Raw genomic sequence first — 19,992 nt, 5'->3', positions numbered from 1 at the left:
GAAGAAGGGTGAAGTGGGTAGGCGACTGGCGGGGGGAGAGGCATAGAGAGCTTCCGCTTTACCAACACTGTTTTATTTCCTTGGTAAAATAGACACAAATCTTGAGTTCATACGAAAAAGATTAGTATTTGCTAATATTTGTTGTTTTATTCTCTATACCTTACTCTAGTTTAATTTGTTTCAATGTTACTGAAAGAAAAGGAAACAAGAAGGCATGTGAGCCAGCATTTCTCACTTCCGGGTGCACCTGACTGAGCTGTACAGCATGACACAGACTTTTATAGATGTCAGAGTTCTCTGTTTTTCAGGACAGGTGGCTCTGCCGGTAATCGGCAATTTGGGAAAAATCAGACTTTAGACCTCGTGTCACAGATTGTAACCTTTCATAAATCGTGTGCTCCTATCCACAGCCAGCCTGACGGCGCCTCCCACCACAGCTGACACTGGGGTCCCCGACCATACCTACAGACCAAGGTGGCCTGCGCAGCTTACATCTGTTTGGGGCAAAGTGAGAAAAATAAGGAGAGAGGAGTAACTTTTAATGGAGCTAAATCTATTCAATTAAACGGCTTCCCTTCCTTTTGAGATTGGAGCTTGCTCTTTTTCACAAAAAAGTCCATAAACTGTTTATGAAATAACAGTGATAGTAGGTTGTTAGCTGTCATTGCTCTTTTGATGTCCTTATTTAGCAAAATAAAGTGTTTCTTCCCCTCTCCTATTTAAAAAAATTCGATTGGTCTTTTTAATCAAATGGATGGTGGCTCTTTGGAACTAGTTAAGAATTTCTATAGAATAACTTTGCTAATTTTGACTGTGGGTTTTAAATATGTATGTGTCTTATATCATTTATAGGACTGTAGCTGGCATAAGCAATGTTGATTTCATTTAGGTTGAAAGGTTCACCTTGCCCCCTGTCAGCATGACAAAGTTCACCCATTTAGGTAAAATAAAAGGTACAGCTGATACTCTAGAATTTGTGGTTTGGCTTTGCCTCTTATGGGGTGTTGTCTCGCATTGGTGATCAGGTTTGTTGCTGTACAAGCCCCTGCTTTGTCTTTCCGTGACTTTCAGGTAATAAATGGCTTCAGTTAGCAAAACTACCTTGCGCAGTTCACAACTGCATGGCTGTGGTATGGCTGGCCAGGGCCTGCAGCAGGAGATAGAAAAAGGAAACTCGAGAAAAGAACTGTGACCAGCCATCTTCTGCTGGTACGTTAGGTCTAAAGCATTCTTTTTCTAATAATGACACGATATTTCATTATGCAGATGTGCTGACAGGTTCAGCCCATCCCCTATGGGTGGACTTTTAGACTGTTTCAGGGGTTTTTGTTATTATATAAAAAGCTTGACCTGACAACCCTTAATGACTCTGTGTCCCTGTGTTTTGTGAGGTCACTTTGGCAGCTGCAGGAAAGAGTTTGAGAGTGGCTTGCCTTGGCTTATGTTAGTGAAAGACTGGCAAAGCCGAGAGGCAGTGGACATCCAGATAAATATTCTTAATGTGACCTCATCATGGTTATAAAATGTACAGTAAGTCATTGCTTAATATTATCAATAGGTCCTGCAACTTTAAGTGAAATGATGTGTAACAAAGCCAATTCCACACAAGCTAATTGATAGAAACGAGTTCCTTTTCTACAGCATCCATCAATGTTATGAAACGACATTGAACAAAACAATGTTATTCGAAGGCCTGCTGTAATTTAATCTTGAATATTCCTGGACTAGCTGAATGACAAATGCAAGGTTGTTATGATCACCCATTCAAACCAGGAGCCTTGCAAGATCAAATAGGGAGTCCGCAACGAACAGACTTAGAAAGTATTTCATGGCTTGGAAGTACGGCTGAAAACCTCTGAAACAGTGAAATGGGAAACCCTAAATGGATGACAAAAGGAGGACTCAGGATAGAAGCCCACTGGCCCTTTTAGGAAAGTGCTGGAGCAGTAAAATTTGGAGGAAAAAAAAGTATAGTATCCCCTTTGTGCTTTTTCCAAGGCACAAAGAAGAATTATTCCTTTGAAAGGACAGGATATTTGTTCCTGTAACAGTAAATAGGAATCCATGAGTAAGGTTCTTAAGAGACCACGCCCACTTTATTTGACCATTAATACAAAACTATTTCCTTGTTGTTACTTCCTCCTTCCTCTTCTTTCCCAATCCTTTTCTGTGGGCTCAGCTTTTTCATTTGTTTAAGAATTTGTTCCAGAGCAGGTGATGGTGGTTAGAGCACCATTCGGGCTTGGACTGTGAAAAAGACACGTAGTACACAAGCTCCTGCCTAATGACGCTTGTAGAACAGACAACTCTACCGATAAACTTGGAACTAATTACTGGCTGGCCACATATGACATCTATCTACCCATCTGTCCATCCATCCATCCACTTCCTCCCTATCTATCATCTATCTATCTATCTGTCTGTATCATCTATCTATCTCTCATCTGTCTTTGTATCCATGTGTGTTTGTGTGTACTATATGAATATACTTGTGTATGTGAATAAATATATATAAATAGATCTGTCAGAGATTCTAAACAAAGATGACCTTGTATTGGTCAGGCTAAGCAAAGCTCTGGCAAATCAAGAAAAATTCAAAATCTCAATGGCTTAACATATAAAAGTTTATTTCTTGCTCATAAAAACAATTTGGGTTTGTGGAGGCAGAGGTGGGCTGTGCTCCGTGTAGTCATGTAGGAACCCAGGCTGATGATTGAAACCCACCAGAAATGTCACTGGTTGCCTTGGTAAGCAAAATGCGTGTCAGAGAGTTGTGTTTTGGCTCTTAAATGCTTTGGCTTGTAAGTTGTCACAGTCACTTAAGTTCACAGCCATTGGCCAGAAATAGCCGTATGCCACTGCCTTACTGCAAGGTGATGGCATATCTCTTCACAGTGACCTGGGGATGGGTGGGGGGACGCCAGAGTCTCCTCCCCACTGTACTCCTGGTTTTATTATGCGGTTATCTGATCCCTTTGGAAGGGTTCTTATGATATATACTTTTCAAAAATTTACCCTGGGAAGAGGTGGGACCCTCTCAAAAACTGATATACTTCCTCTTTTTCACAAGTGGTATCAGATAACCCTTCATGATTATTTTCAGTCTGGACTAATAAGCTCACAGCAAAATTTAGGGTCCCTATGACAAGCTAGGAATTTTGCAGAATTGCTCCTTCCTTTACCTCAGTATAAAACATTTCCTATTTCTTTAATCATGGCCTGGTTGAGTGCATGACTTTTACTGACTACCAACCCTCTATTTCTTTTGGAAGTTTCCATGGTTTATACATTACCCATAAATTAAAATAGTGGTAAAAAATAGCTTTGATTTAGTGAATGCTTCCTTGGTGCTAGCTGCTTTATGTACCTTTTTCTCAGTTGTTCCCCATGACAACCCGATGAGATATTATTGTCTGCACTAGATACTATTGTCTGCACTGGATGGGTAAGGAAACAGATTCAGAGAGTCCAAGCGGCTTGCCCAGGCCAACACAGCCAGCAGATGGAAACTAAATGCAGTTCTACTTGATGTCAAGAGCTGGGTTCCTAACTGCTTTTATTTCCCAGCATCACATAGACAAATGATTTAATTCAGGTGATGGGTCCTGTTCTCACCTAGCTTTTGCTTTCATTAATTGAGATATATATTTGGAAAATTGGAGATGTTTGTGAGCCAGAATCTTTCATTTTTTTAAAAACTGGTATAGTGGCCTCCTGGGGAAATAGAAGGCTTTGTATTATAGCTTCTAGTTTAGGTCTTTTTACTTTAAAAAATTAAGAAGTAGTATATTTACAAAGATGTGTACAACTCCATAGTGCACTCGGTGAATTTACGCACACCCCTAACCATCACCTAGATCAAGATATAGAACATTTTCAGCATCTTAGAGTTTTCCTTGCATCACTTTTTGACTCCTCCCTTTCCCAAGCTAATTCTGACTTATATCACCATTCACTGATTTGTCTGTTCTTGACCTCTGCATAAATATTACACAGTGTGTAGTCTTTCACTCTTTGTGTCTGACTCTTTCACTCCTTATTACATCTGTAAGAGGCATCCGTGTTTTCGCATGTAGCAGAAGTCCAGTCTTGGTTCCTGTGGTGTGATATTTCATCTTAGGACTATGCCACGATTTATTTATTCCTTCTGCTGTTGAGTAACATTTGGGTGGTTTTCAGTTTCTGGCACTTACATAAAAAGCTGCCATGAACGCTCTCATTGCCTTTTGGTGGATGTATTCATTTCTTTGGGCTGGTACTGTTGTGCCTGCTTTTATTTTCTTGAATTTAGTAGGTATCATTTGGCTTGTTACATTTAATAGCTCGGGTTTTTGTAGGACATGGAAGTCCGAGACCATAAATGTGTTAATATCTATTCTTACCATACCAGGAAATGAAGGGGTTCAATTTCCATCTTATGAAACATAGCAACAAAGCATAGTATTTAGACTTCTGAGCACTCACAGTTTGTGTAGATATTTCTGTTTGCAAAACTTGGCATATTCATCAGAATTCTTCTCTTTCACTTGCAAATTATAGAAACCCAATTCAAAATAACTTAAGTCCAAAAGAGAGTACAATGAATCAAGTATTCAGTGGTCATTTGACTTCAGGCACAGCTGGATTCAGGTGCTTAGATAATGTCATCCGCATTTGATTTCTATTTCTCTTTATTTCTTGGCTCTGTCCTCTTCCCCATTGGCATCAGAGAGCTTCCCTCTTCCCAAGCCATCTGACCCAGCTCCCAGAATTGAATCTTATTGGTTATGACTGGGTCATATACCCTGACCCAATCACTGCGTTCAGAAAGAAAATAATCCTGATTGGTTCAAATGTCCACACCTGGACTGAGAGTGGGGTTGTTACTCAAAAAAAGTTATCACAGATGAGAGAAATGGATCCTGGGCAGAAACAAAATCTTTAAAAACAGACTTCCACGGTGCTGAGAAGTATCGAAATGAGATGGCCAGTGAACGATCTCTGATTATATATAGGTGAGGGCAGAAGGTTAATTGTTTTGAGCTCTGACCACTCAACAGAAAGTCTGACTGTTTCTGTTTGCATAGAGACTAATCTGTTAATAGTAGCTGAACTTTTAAAATGATTAGTTTCATTTTTCAAAAGTGTCACTGTTCATCTAATGTTTGCTTGCCCGGAGGTACTTTTGTCTTTTATTTTTCTTCCTTCTCACCCTGGCCACATTGATTCAGTACACAAATCCTATTGATTCTTCTTTTAAATTTTCTCTCCTACTTATTATTTTCGGCACTGTTCCTGCTGACACTACATCAGCAGTTTCAGGTTTACAGCCTGTCACCAGAGCAACCCTAATGACACAAGAGTACGTCTTTCCCAGTGATTCTAGTCCAAGTCTTAGAAGGCTGACTTGGGTCAGGTGCCCATTCCTGAACCAGACCCTGGGCCCAGGGCACGGTGGACACTGATTGGCTAGGCCTGGTTCATGTGACGAAGAGTGGGAGAGCGGCAGGTGCCCAGAGGAAAATCAGGGCATTGCTGCCAAAAGAAGGGGAAATGGGTAATAGGCAAGTAAAAGCAACAGCTATCCAGCACACTTAGAAATTAAAACTTCAACACTTCTGATTTGAAAGTATGCCATGTCTATAGATTAGAGCTCATGAAACTCATAAAATCATATTTTCAACTGGAGAGATGGTACCAGTTGTCTCCTTACCCATGTCCTCTAGTTAGCGTTAGCCATTCTTCCTTCGGGCACTCATAATAATTTGTGCTTTGAACCCTAGAACTACCAGTGCAATCAGAGTGCTTAAAAAGTTCTAGTTGCTTCCAATCTTTTGGTTCATTTTGCCTTTCCCTCCCAACTGAGGGATTACATTGGTCAGGATATAAATTTGGCTACATGTATCAGAAACCCCCAAAACAGCGGTTTACATGAGATAAACGTTGTTTTTTTTTTAATGTAAAAGCCCAAGCTGATATATCAGCACTGATCTGTGACATCATCAGCAACCCAGGCTTCTTCCCTCTGTTGTGCTGCTGTTCCTGGGGTAGGTGCTGCCGCTTTGTGCATGCCCACCATCACACACCATCATTTCCACATTCCAGCCCACAGGAAGCAAGGCCAGAGAGTGGGGGGAATACCCCTTCCCTTTGGCCACACCACCTGGAAGTTGTATGTATGGCTTCTGCTCTCATATCATTGACCGTGCTAATGGCCACACCTAGGAACACAGGAGGCTGGGGAACATAGACTATTCCAGGAAGCTATGTACCCAACTTTGAAATAAAGGACAAACCCTTGAAGATAACCGGTAATCTCTGCAGGGAAGAAAGGAAAAACATCTGACCTTTTCCTCCTTTTGTTTTTCAGATTAAAAAAAAAAAGATCCCTGAGCAGTGCAAATGCAGGAATATTTGAGCATTCCAGGGTAAAAGATCTGCACCAGCATGTCTGCCTACTACAGGAATAACGGGTATGAGGAAGAGCGAGATTACCCTGACTATTCAGGGTCACAGAACCGCCCGCAGGAGTATTTGAAAACTCAGAATTATCCAGATTCTCTAGGTCCTCTGAACGGCTCAGATTACTCCCAAACCAGGAACAACCCATACTCTGCAGGCTCCAGAAGAAATCCAAACTACCCCAGGTCTCTGGCAGAGCCAGATTATCCTGGGTCTCAAAGTAATTCAGACTACCCTGGCACCAGGAGCAATCGATACTCTGCAGGCTCCAGAAGAAATCCAAACTATCCCACATCTCTGGCAGAGCCAGATTATCCTGGATCTCAGAATAATCTATACCATTCAGACTCATTCAAAGAGCCAGACTCCTCTGAGTTTCATCGGAATTCTGAATTTGCAGGTTCCAGAAGCCGTGGAAACTATGTGGGCTCCAGAACAAATCCTGATTACCTTAGCTCCTGGGCAGAACCAGACTACCTTGGAGCTCAAGGAAATGCTAACCATCCTGACCCCAGAGCCAATTCCAATTACTATCCAGACACTACAAGGAATCAAGAATATGCTGGTTCCAGAATCAAACCATACATAGACATTCTGGCTGAGCCTGATTATCCAGGTGCTAAGACTCAGCCTAACTCTCCAAACTTTTTAAAGAACCCAGACTATCCTGGTGCTGAGGACTATCAGAATTCTCCACATTTTGGGGTGGAGCCTGATTACCCAAATGCTGAGGATGGTCGTGGTTATGGCTCTTCCAAGACTGCAGCAGTGACCGCAGAGTAAGTGCAGGTGTCTCCCTCCACAGAGGGTGGGGGCTGGGTCAGTGGAACTAGGTTGGCATTGCTTGGGTTATGCTGAAACTTTCACAGTTACCTGTAGATCTCATCTGGGCCATGAACTCTCAGCCTGAGGCTTCAAGCCTTAACCTGAACATAACCTTTCATCATCTCTTGCTTGAATAACATTTTCCCCCGTCCCTGCTCAGTATCCATTCTCCGCAAAACATTTACTAGATTCCCCACTGTTTTGACCTGCTACTTTTCAGGTCAAAGACTTGATAGGGTTAAGACTTGATGGTTATGATTCCAAACATTTTAACTAGAAGTATTTCAACAGGAATGTATTGCAATTAAAAAATGCTTTGAACATCTAACTCCATGAACTCAATTTAATTCTTTAGTTGGTTATCTTTATGGCTGAGCCATTAAAAAAATCTTTAATCTTCCATCAAGTTTTGGTCATGGGCAGATTTTTCTAGGTGCAGTTCTGCACATTACAGCACTAGTTTCATTGACTTAGTTAGTTCTACCAAGTCTAATTGTTCCTGGTTTAAATTTTTCAGTATTCATTCTGCCAACAAAATACAATTCTTTAGTTGGGATTTTTTACATTTAAATTTTGCCATGTGAAATTTTAACCAATATGAGTCTCATTTTGTGTGTGCTGTTTCTACTAGTAATATTTATGAAATCAACAAAAACTAATGGCTTGTATTTATCTCAAGGAACGAGGCTATGGGATTTGGTGTGCAGTGGAGTCAAAATGTCTTCAGGTCTTAAATAGTAGGGTTAACAGGACCAGGTCAAAATGTCCTCCTGGCCATGTCCCCCCTGCCTGACTTATCATTCTGAAATACACATTTGACCCTGTCACTCCTTTGCTTCTCATCTTCTGTAAGTCCCCATAACCTTTGGGGAAAGGCCATACTTGTGAGAACATTTAAGAATGAGGCTGCACTATGTTAATTTTAAGATGCCAACCAAAGACCAGCCTGATGTTACCTCCTTTCCCTTCTTGTATCACTTCTCTACCTTAAGCTTATATTCGACGTCAGTGGATCTTGACCTTGACTTATCTTTACAGTTACCCCATGACCTAGTGAACTTTAAACACAATACAGATGCCTGGGCTCAACTTTCAGAGCTTCTGATTTAATTGGCTGTGTGGGGCCTGGGAATTGACATACACATAAAATTGAGAACTGTTATTCCAGGTTAATTGATTTTCAACCATTCCCTTTATATATTTAACACTGTCTGATCTCACACTTTTATTTATGCTGTTCTTTATCCTGGAAATGCCCTCCTCCTAACTATGTGTGAATTTATCCTTCCAATCCCAGCTTGGATGTAGATTTCTCCCCAAACTCCTAACCAGAATTCTTCTCTCCTTCCTCTAAAGTACTTGGGCCTGTTTTCTGATACTGATCAGTTGCTGCTGATATAAGAATGGCTTGTGGTTGTTTCTAAGATGCTCTACCAGATTGTATTGGGAATTCCTTGAGGGTAGATGCCCCATGTCTTTATCTTTGTGCCCTCATCACCCAGTCTATAACTAACATGTGGTTGGCATTCAGCTGGCATTTGTAGGATGGATGGATGGATGGATGGATGGATGACTGTTGTTACCACACTACTGAGTGGATATTGATCCATCATTTTTGAATTTCAGGGTGCTCAGCAGAACATCTTCAATTCAGCCCTCATTTCATCATGGGGGTGACAGTTCCTTGGGCTTGCTTGTAAGAGAGAATGAACATTACCCTGAAAGCATTGAAATGCAATCCATGAGGATGGTGAATCCATATGGCCACTCTGACAATGGCTATGGTAAGCATTTTTTAAGATGAGGATCCTAACCTGGAAGAAACTAAAATTCAGTGGACTTAGGGCAGCAGTCACTAAAGATTAGCAGTAATAGAAGAATTGGTTTAGCCCTTCCCACTCAAACACCCACCTTACAAGGACTGAGAACTTGATGTCTAGAGATGGAGTAGTATCATCAATTATCAGAGCAGGCCAGGTAGCGGTTGTGTGTACGTGAGGTGGCCAACATTCAGATTCAGTGCATCATGGTTTTGTAGAAATGGGGGTTCCATGTGGCCAGATCCTCAGATTTTTCTAAAGAAGTGAGGAATTTGGAGGGGGTGTTATATGTGAAACCTCCTGATTTTTACATGCTCCAAAATAATAATAAAGAAAGTAAAAACACTGAGCCGGGCAAACAAAATCACTTATAGGCTTAATTGTGTTGGTGTGCTGCCCATGGTCAGCTTTAGTTTCGTACATGCTGAAGGTGCTCAGACAGTCAGCACCTGTGTATTAGAAAACCTACCGTGAGGCAAAGGGAGTAAGAGGCAGTTCTGCCCTCGAGTTCCTTAAGTGGGTAGGTGACACCGGCACCTTAAGACTAAAGAAAACTAGCAAGCAGACATTAATATGAGAAAAATCATGTCATCTTCAGAATCTGCTGTCTGTAAAGGTTTAACTCTGGGAGGCAAAGGAAATTCTACCAATTGGTATCTTATCAGAAGAAAATAGGGTCTTATTACTGGTAGAGGAAGCCAGTTTATTACACATAAGTCAATGCTATAGGAATTTAGAGCCCACAGCGACCAAAAAAGGGGAGGGGGTGTTCAGCCAAGAACAGAATAGGGGACCCAAGTGTTGACTGGTGCATTGCTCAGCCCTGAGGGGCAGATAGGGAAGAGTTTGAAGCGGGCAGAGAGGAGGGGACGGCATGCATTGCCTGCACTAATGAAGGACACTGGCTCTTACACATTCCCATAGAAAACTTCCATTTGGGCTATTCCAGACTTTATGCCATGCATTATCAGTGGGGCAGAATCAATCCCATGGGATGGAAATTTATTTTTAAAAGGACAGAAAAAACTTTCCTCTTTTTTATATATAAAGCACAGATCTACATACTGTATATGAACAGATATGTAGTTCAACATACAGTCTATCTGTGGTATTAACATTTCATGGGGGAGGGCAGTGAGGAAGAAATGTCTAAAAGGATACCTTATGGGGCTATTAATGAAAAAAAGATATTGTCTTTCTTCAAGAGACTAAGATATTGAAGCTCAGAGAGCTTAAGTAACACACACAAGGGCACACACAGCACACAGCTAGTAAGTAGCAAACCTGGGAATTGGTTTTTGGCAAGAAGTTTCAGAACCTCGTGCAGCGTCATTGTGTGTGTGTCACCATCAAAATGTGCTCATTTCCTCTGTTCAGGAGTTGAGCCTGTGATGTTTACCATGCATGAATAAAAAGATGCTGAAATGCGTCACTGTCATTTAGACAGCAAGACTGGACTCTGTCCCTAAGAAAATCATGTCTTATTTGCAATTCATTTAGGCATCATCATAAAATGTTAGGAAGGCATCTCTAAAATCATCTAGACATTTTTTTGCTTAAATTTTTTTTTAAAAAATTAAGACTATTCTTTTAGGTTCACAGTAAAAATAAGGGGAAGGTAACAGAACTTTCCATACAGCCCCAGGCCCCACACATAGAGCCTCCTCCAGAGCCTCCTCCATTATCTCTCCCACAGTAATACATTTGCTATAATCAGTGAACCTACACTGACACATCATTACCATCCAAAGTCCATGCTTCACATCAGCACTCACTCTTGGTGTTATACATTCTGTGGGTTTGGGAAAATGTATGATGACGTGTATCCATCATTATGGATCATAAAGAGTATTTTTGCTACCCTGAAACTTCTTGGTGCTCCGCCTATTCATCCTGACCTCACAGACAAGTATTTTTCAAACTCTTGAGTTGTAATCCATGAACAAGTTGTGAAATCAATTTTTAAAAAATGGAATAGAAAAAATGGAAAAGAATAAGAATATATCAGAGTGCTGTTTGTGTAGTCAAGCAAAGTATTGTTTTGTGAAATTTGTTTTTTAGTTACACATGTGTAGGCATGTCCTAGATCTCAGTATAACAATTATTTTTAACTATGATTTGTAGTCAAATGAAAGCCATTGATCAAAGCTATTTGTACTTAACAGCAATTGCTTTTGTATTTGTGTCTATTTTTTTGTCCAAGTTGTTAATTGTTAATCTATTAAAACCTCTAGGTGAAGGTCTTAGTCTTACTGACCATTACATGCGCAGTAAAATCAGGTGTGGTGGGTTAATGGTGATATCTCCTGCCTCTCATTCCAGTGAACCCTGCTTATGTGGATGAAAGTAGCCCTGGCTCAGCTTATAGAAACCCACAGTCTAGGGGTGATTGGCACAAGTCACCCCAAGGTAAGGCTTAAATGACCAACAATTTAATGCTGGAGAACGAACATTCAAGTAATGCAGACATTGCCATTTCCTTTTAGCCTCTGGTGTGGTAACTAAGCTGTGCTTGCTAAATTTATCATAAATATACATTTTCTTTTAGACCTGCAGAATTTCTTCTCTTCTAGATGTCAAAGGGGCTTTCATTAGGACTCTTCTGGTAGCAAGTGACAGAAACCCAAGTCACACTGGCCCAAAGTGAATTTACTGGCTTGTGTCAGGGGAAGGAAGTGGGGGAAACAAAGAATTGAAGGTAGAATTACCTTCCAGCACCTATATAGTGCCTGGCACATGGCTAGTGCTCAGAGGTATTTGTTGTTTTTTTTTTAATGTTTATTATCTGGTCCTTTATTATTATTTTAGATTTTATTTATTTATTTATCTTTAGAGGGGAAGGGAAGGAGAGAAGGAGAGAAATATCAATGTATGGTTGCCTCTCATGAGTCCCCTGCTGGGAACCGGCCTGCAACCCAGGCGTGTGCCCTGACTGGGAATCGAACCACGAGCGTGTGGTTCACAGGCCCGCGCTCAATCCACTGAGCTACACCAGCCAGGGCTCAGAGGTATTTGTTGAATGGATTACAGGAACCAGAGTCTCTGAGTCTGAAGCCACCTGGACTCTCTTTTTCTCCCTGTATGTCTATGTTTCACCTCATAGTCGGGCATTCTCCACGGGCTAGGGAGCATGACTAACAGCAGGCCTAGATGTACACCCTCAGCTCTGCAACCGCTTTAGGATGTCCTTTTTTCTCCCTGGGTCTATTAGTTACTGCTGTCCAGCACTCTTCGGGGCCACCGGGCCACTCATGGACTAGTCATCTTTACCATGAGAAAGGAGATTGGGTCCCACGTTCATCCTATGGCTAATAAATCTGTTCGTGAGGTGACCATCCTTTGGTCTTTTTTTCTAAATTATCATATACTTATTAATGATGGTGGAGTATAGAAGCAAGTGGACTAGTGAAAGACAGAAGACTTTTCAAGACTTCCGGCCAAGATGGAGGTGTAGGTAGACATACTGTACCTCCTCACACAACCAAAATTAAGGACAACAAAGATTTAGAAACAAAAACACAACCAAACCAGACAGAAAATTGAACTGTATGGAAGTCTGACAACAACGAACCATTCATCCAGACTGGTAAGGAGGGTGAAGTCAGCGGCTGGTGGAGAGGGTTCGCAGCAGGAAAAAGTAGTGGCTACTGGACCGACCCAAGCACGCAAGCAGCGGTTGGCAGATCCCAGGCGTGGGTGGCAACGGGTGGACCCAGTGAGGGTGTAAGGCAGCTGGCTAACCACGGTCACACATCCACACACAGATAAAACAGGTGAAAAACTGGACAGTGAGACAGGCCGCGCAACACATGGCCCCAGCACTGGGAAATAAAGCCTAAAAGCACTGATTAGAAAAACTCGTGGGGGTCGAGGTACCAGGAGAGGCTCCCAGCCTCACAGGAGAGTTCGTTGGAGAGACCCACAGGGTCCTAGAATGTACACAAGCCCACCCACCTAGGAACCAGCACCAGAAGGGCCCAATTTGCTTGTGGGAAGCGGCAGAGGGGACCGAAATCCAAGAGAGAGCAGAACAAACGCCATCACTCCCTCTCTGACCCCACCCCCAGTCACAACCCAGTGACTGGGTTGACTCACCCTGGTGAACACCTAAGCTTTCACCCCTCATATGTAACAGGCGTGAACAGACCAAAAAATTATGACTCAAGCAGAATAGCAACTCAAAGCCCCAGAGCCAATACTTCTAAGTGACCAAGAGATAGCCAACCTATCAGATGCATAGTTCAGAACACTGGTGATCAGGATGCTCACAGAATTGGTTGATTTTAGTCACAAATTAGATGAAAAAATGAAGGCTACAGTAAGTGAAATGAAGCAAAATGCACAGGGAACCAATAGTGATGAAAAGGAAACTGGGACTCAAATCAATGGAGTGGACCAGAAGGAAGAAACATCCAACCAGAAAAGAATAAAGACGTAAGAATTAAAAAAAAAAATGAGGAGAGGCTTAGGAACCTTCAGGACATCTTTAAACATTCCAACATCCAAATTATAGGGGTACCAGAAGGGGAAGAGGAACAACAACAATTGGAAGAATTATTTGAACAAATAATAGAGGAGAACTACCCCAATCTGGCAAAGGAAATAGATTTCCAGGAAGTCCAGGAAGCTCAGAGAGTCCCAAAGAAGGTGGACCCAAAGAGGAACATACCAAGGCACATCATAATTACATTACCCAAGATTAAAATGAAGGAGAGAATCCTAGAAGCAGCGAGAGATAAGGGGACAGTCACCTACAAAGGAGTGCCCATCAGACTGTCAACTGATTTCTCAAAAGAGACCTTGCAGGCAAGAAGGGGCTGGAAAGAAGTATTCTAAGTCATGAAAGGCAAGAACCTACATCCAAAATTGCTCTATCCAGCAAAGCTTTCATTTAGAATGGAAGGGCAGATAAAGTACTTCTCAGATAAGTTCAAGTCAAGGAGTTCATCATCACCAAGCCCTTATTATATGAAATGTTAAAGGGACTTATCTAAGAAAAAGAAGATAAAAAATATGAACAATATGAACAGTAAAAAAAAACAGCAAACTCACAGTTATTAACAACCACACCTAAAAGAAAAGCAAACTAAGAGGACAACTAGATCAGGCACAGAACCATAGAAATGAAGATCACATGGAGGGTTAGCAACAGGAGAGTGGGAGGAGGAGAAGGGGGGAGAAGGTACAGAGAATAAGTAGCATAGACGGTAGGTAGAAAATAGACAGGGGGGAGGGCAAGAATAGTAGGGGAAATGTAGAAGCTAAAGAACTTGTGACACATGGACATGAACTAAAGAGGGGACTGGGAGGAGGGGGTGTGCAGGGTGGATGGGAATGAAGGGGGGAAAATGGGACAACTATAATGGCATAATCAATCAAATATATTTTTAAAAAGACAGAAGACTTGAAATCAGTCAGGAAGCTCTATAATGATTACTGTGTGTCACAATGAAAGTTTTATCAGAGGCAGGGACTAAGAAATAAAAAATGAAGGAACACAGGAGAGAGGCCAGGGAATTCTGGGACCTAGGGGCCAATCTGTGAACAAAAAATAAACCCATCGTGTCCTCTTTATAGTAAAGCAAACTGAGGAGTCCCATGACTTAAAACTTCAGTATCTCTCACTTTCCGATCCCCTAGCCTAGATGATGAAATTTGGCCTCATTCTTAAGAGCCTTTTCAAGGAGGTGTGTATCTTCCACAAGGGCTACTGCTGCTTGGGGGGGAAATCCATGGGGACATAAACAATCTCCACTTAGTTCCCACTGGAGCAGAGACCGGCTTTAACTACTGGGGAAAAAGAAATATCTTTAAACTCCATCAGTCTGCTCTATCTAGCCAGCATGAGGTTTGGGGCCTCTGGTAAAGGAGGAGCCCGCAGAAAGCAGAGACAAGTGAAGAAATGGAGGATCCAAAGATGAACCTGGCTTTCTTTACTATTTTGCTTTGAATTGGTTCTGATTGTCAAACCATGTGCAGTTAATTGGAAGACAGCCCCCTGATAAAGAGTCACTTTGATGGATTATGCTACGCATCTAAGAAAGCACCTAGCACGTAGTAGGTGCACATAAATATTCATTCTTTTGTGAATGAATGAGTGATACATCAACATCTTGTAACAGGAAGGGGCCAGGGTGAAGTGATTAAGAGGTTCTGCTTTGGGTCCTGGCTAGTGTAGCTCAGTGGATTGAGCTCGGGCCTGCAAACCACACGATCGTGGTTCGATACCCAGTCAGGGCACATGCCTGGGTTGCAGGCCAGTTCCCAGCAGGGGACTCATGAGAGGCAACCATACATTGATATTTCTCTCTCTCTCCTTCCCTTCCCCTCTAGGATAAATAAATAAAATCTTAAAAAAAAAAAAAGAGGTTCTGCTTTGGGCCAGACAGACCTGGGTTTGCTCTGCTACTTACTGCTTATGTGACCTCAGTTTTCTTAGCTATAAAGTGGGATTTATTATAGTACCCACTTCATAGGGTGATGATAACAATTAAGTGATATACTCTATTGAAAGTACTTATCTTGCCATAATGGCAGGCATTGTTACTGTTAATTATCTAATTGGTGGGGAGGCACAGAGTTCTAGTCCAGTCCTGCCATTTAATGCATGTGATGAGGAGGAGGTTCGGTTCAGTTCCCTGCACCTCAGCTTCTCCAATTATTAAATAAATGGCGTGGCTGGGGCGATTTCCACATCAGACCAGTAGGATAGGAATGGTGTCCAGGCGCCTGGCACTGAAGTAGGACATTGGTTTAGCAACAAAAAAATTAATTTTTCTCATGTAACAAGAAGCGTGGAGGGAGGGAGTTCAAGTGTGTACAGCAGCCCTCCATATGCTCTCAAGGACTGAGGTTCCTTCTACTGCTTTTTTCTCCACCATCCTTAGCAGGTGCATGTTTGTCCTCTTGTTTTCAAAATGGCAGCCTCTGGTCAGAAAGGAGGAGGAATGGTGAAGGGCAAACGCTGAAACCAGGCAAAATATCACCTTTTTAAGAGCATTCCTGGAATCCACATGTCTCATTGGCCAAAATGGGGTTGTGGGTCCACCCTTAGCCACAAAGGACGCTGGGGGAATTTTAACTGAGTACAGTGCCTGCCCAGGAAAGGAGGCTTCTTCTGGGAGGAGAAAAATGCAGAATGTATGTTAGGAGGCAGACAAGTATCAGGGTTGGCCGCCCAAGGCAATCAGTTGATAAAACTGTTTTCACTATAAATCTAGATTTATAAAGGCATATAAAATTATAAATATAAAATATAAATTTTAAGCCAGAGACACTAAATTAACAAGAAAATCTTATCCAATGATTATGACTCATTTAGAAGACTCTCTGACTTCTGTTTCTAGAATCCCATTGTCTTTAATGAAGGATTCTGTTTCTGGTTTCTTACCTAGCTACTGAGACAGAACTCTCTTCAGGAGAACACACCTTCTAGGAGATGCCTATATTGTCCATGTGGGGAGTTATGTCATGATTAGTGTGGGGCTGGCTTTAGCAGTCTCATTCTGGCATTTTGAAAAATGTGAATGGAGCATCCTTCTGTGATGTTATCACTTTTTTCGGTGGTTCTTGCCAATGCCCTGTGACAGCTGTGTGAGATCTGTGGAAGCACACCCCAGTGCGGAATTAGGCTTGGAAGAGGCGAGAGATGCTGTCTGATGACCAAGTGGATGAAATCATCATTGACATTGAGAATGCTCCATCTGGGGTCCAAAGCCATCCACCCTCAAATCTGAATCTTGCAGCAAAGATGCTGAAGAACTCGAGCTTCAGCGTGGTCTCATCTTTATCTGACAACGATGTGACAGACTCTCAAATTTTCAGCCACCAGAATAACAAAAAACCCAAGCAGTTGTTACGGTTTTCAACATCTTTGAATGAATCGTTCGCTCAGACCCTTCGTAGCCCAGAGCATGTGGACGCAGACACTCCTTGTACCTCACGTGAAAACATTCAAGGTAGTAAGACACTGGGGCAAAGGAGCAAAGACAGCTTCCAAGTGATCCCCAGCATGTTTTTGTTTTAAGACATCAAGTAGATTGATGGTTTGGTAGGTGGCCCAAAGATGCTAGGGACTGAGAAAGGGATCACGTTGAGAACATCTAACACCTAAAAACAGATGATCTTGGTCAATTTGATTTTGAGTGCCCGGCTCTCCACTGAGCACTTCCTTTTTGTTATCCATTGAATTTAGTTTTATTTTCTCCCCATACTCTCTAGTCTACACCTTTAGGCATGCATGCCATTTTCTTCTGCTTGATGAGGAAACTGAGGTTCAAGGATTTTAAGTGATCTGGCAGATCCAGGACACAAACGCAGGTCTGTCTGACACCTTAACCACCATCCAGTCCTGCTTTGGTCCAATTCCTTCCCACCTTGGATTTGGCAACACAGGATGCTGGTTATTGACAAGTCCACTGTGAAACTAAGTCTTACCTGAGAGCTCCTTGCCTCTCTGCTCAGGAGGACAAACACTGTTTAGTCTTTTAGATGCTATTTCTGTTTCATTCCATAGTACTCCAGGCTTAAAGCCCAGCCTCTCTCAATGGTTTCTAAGAGAAAAAAAAAATCCACTTACACCAAAGCATTTTGTGGATTTAGCACCTTAAATGAAGACTGGGGCATGTCCTCATGCTTCTGTCTCTTCTAATCTTTTTTTTTGTTTCTCCTCCATTCTTCTCTTTTCTTTCTCTTTGAGAGAGAGAGAGAAATTCCTCATCTTCAGTCAAGTGATCTGGTGGCCCTCTCCTGGGGATTCACTCCATTGCAACTACAGTGTGTCATTAAAATGAGAGGTCTTGGCACAATAGGTTGACCCAGGAGCCGGCCCGAGCTTCCTCATCGTTACAGGATGGTGGCAGCACTTCCAAGTGGCACATGTGGACACAATATCCAGAAGAAGAAGGATCTATCTTTCCCTTGTGTTTTGAATTTTGCTTTTTTGAGAAGGAAGAAACCTTTGCAAAGAAGCTCCTCTGCAGACCACCCCTCACGGAACATTGGCCAACATCTTGTCATATGCCTGTACCGAAATTGGTCACCTACAAGGGGCCAGGACCTTCAGCACTGGCTTGGATTCATCAGGACCTGTCCCCTGTGCCTAGAGAGAGGTCCCACCCTGCAGAAGTTCAAGGACAGTGGAGGGGGTGGGCATAGATTTCTAAAAAAATTAGGATTCTATTAAAATAGAGTGATGACTTTGTAGCAGGTTACCAACAGTACCTGCCACAGTGACCCAAAATGTGATTGTGAGTTATTGGGAGAAGAGGTGGGGAAGTCACTCCAGGTGGAAGAGCATCTGCCAACAGTCAAGCACTGCTTGGGCCTGGAGTCCAGGGGGCACGAGACAGTGATGCAGAATATCAAAGTGAGGGATATTAATGTGCAGGCTGTTGTCAAGGAAAACGGAAACATTGAACTGGAATTGCACGTGAATTATTATTTTCTTTGGCTTTGAGGTTTCATAGAGATGCATCTTGTTTTTATTTGTGACCTTTGGGATCACTGAGATCTACATTCTTTCTTCCTTGTGCTCTTACGAAAACATGTTCTAACAAACTCCATGTATTTTCTTCCACAGGACAGAAGTTAATTGCATCTCTGATACCCATGACATCTAGAGAGAGAATTAAAGCCATAAGGAATCAGCCAAGGACCATGGAAGAAAAAAGGAACCTTAGGTATGGACCAAAAGCTTTTCTTTCTTCCCAGATGTTATACTAATCTCAATCTTCTACTTTTGCCCCATCTCAGAAAGATGAGAAATTTTTCTACAGAAAAATTCCATATAATCTATCACTTGGAGTGTGGGCTTTGTGTCCTTAATGACCACCATCCAAAGAGTAGAGTGTGGAAATGAAGGAAGGTAACTTTCCAGAAGTAAAGTTCACCTAACACTGTTACCTTGGCCAGATAATCAAGGTTGACATCCTCAGAGATAAGTCATGTGTTTAGAAGAACATAGCCCTTCTGTGGCACTCTCTCCTAAAACCTGTAACCTTAGTCTAACCAGAGGAAAAAGTCAGGGCAGGCAAACCTTCATTGGGGGACACTCTAAAAATACCCAACCAGAACTCCACAAAACTATAAAGTCACAGTAAATGAGGAAGGTCTGAGAAACTGTTACTGACATGGGGATTCTAAAGAGAAATGACAATAGATTGCAATGTGGAATGAGATTCTGGAATAGAAAATTCCAGTGACCTCAGTCTCCTTGGGGCTTTGAGTGTCCCTATGCATGAGCCAGTCCCTTATCCATATAACAAATCCCTCCCCTCTTTCAAGACTTCACTCAGATGTTGTGCTATTTCAGACTGTAACACGGGGCCCGCCCCAGCAGCCCCCATCTCCATACCTTGCCCTGTATTCATTTTTCTTATCCATAGTACGAATCACCTAATATACCATATAGTTTATGCATTTCATTTTTATATTTATTGCTTACTTTCTTTCTCTTCCAATTAAGATGTCAACTCCATGAGGCAGGGAAATGTGTCCCTCTCTCTCTCCTTTTTTTTTTTTTGACCTGTTTTGGTATTTAATATGTAGTCATTGATTTTATTTTATATTTTTGAAATCAGTCTCTCTCTCTAACTGAAACTGTGCCTGGCACACAGTAGGTGCTCAGTGAATATTTGGGGAATGAATGTATTACAGCACCTGTATCTCTCACTTTCTTCTTCTATTCTCCATAGGAAAATGGTTGACAGAGAGAAAAGTAAGCAGCCCCGTCGCATCCTTGAGCTCAACTGTTGCACTAAATGTCTGAACTCCGTTTCACTGGTGAGTCAGCCTTCACTGCAGTGAAGTGCAAGAGGGTGAAAATGGGGAGGAGGGAGAGTGGGAGCGAAAGGAGACCCACAAGGAAGAGGAACCAATTTCAGGGCTATTTCAATGAAAGCCATAA

The 19,992-nt window shown here is 42.1% G+C and overlaps 1 protein-coding gene across 1 annotated transcript in view; it reads left to right on the top strand.

The window, feature by feature from the left end:
• The window catches only part of TMC5 (transmembrane channel like 5), a 67,203-nt gene that overhangs the window by 22,317 nt on the left and 24,894 nt on the right, over window positions 1–19,992 (top strand). The window contains exons 2-6 of the mRNA XM_037067646.1: window positions 6,350–7,220; window positions 8,893–9,050; window positions 11,409–11,495; window positions 18,667–18,766; window positions 19,781–19,868. Coding sequence (XP_036923541.1) covers window positions 6,427–7,220; window positions 8,893–9,050; window positions 11,409–11,495; window positions 18,667–18,766; window positions 19,781–19,868 — 1,227 coding nt within the window. The 5' untranslated portion in view covers window positions 6,350–6,426. The remainder of the gene's footprint in view (window positions 1–6,349; window positions 7,221–8,892; window positions 9,051–11,408; window positions 11,496–18,666; window positions 18,767–19,780; window positions 19,869–19,992) is intronic.

The sequence above is a fragment of the Sturnira hondurensis genome, unplaced genomic scaffold (assembly GCF_014824575.4).
Source record: "Sturnira hondurensis isolate 20B ecotype Veracruz unplaced genomic scaffold, ASM1482457v3 Scaffold0017394, whole genome shotgun sequence".
Lineage (NCBI taxonomy): Eukaryota > Metazoa > Chordata > Mammalia > Chiroptera > Phyllostomidae > Sturnira > Sturnira hondurensis.
This window is presented reverse-complemented; position numbering and strand designations above follow the sequence as displayed.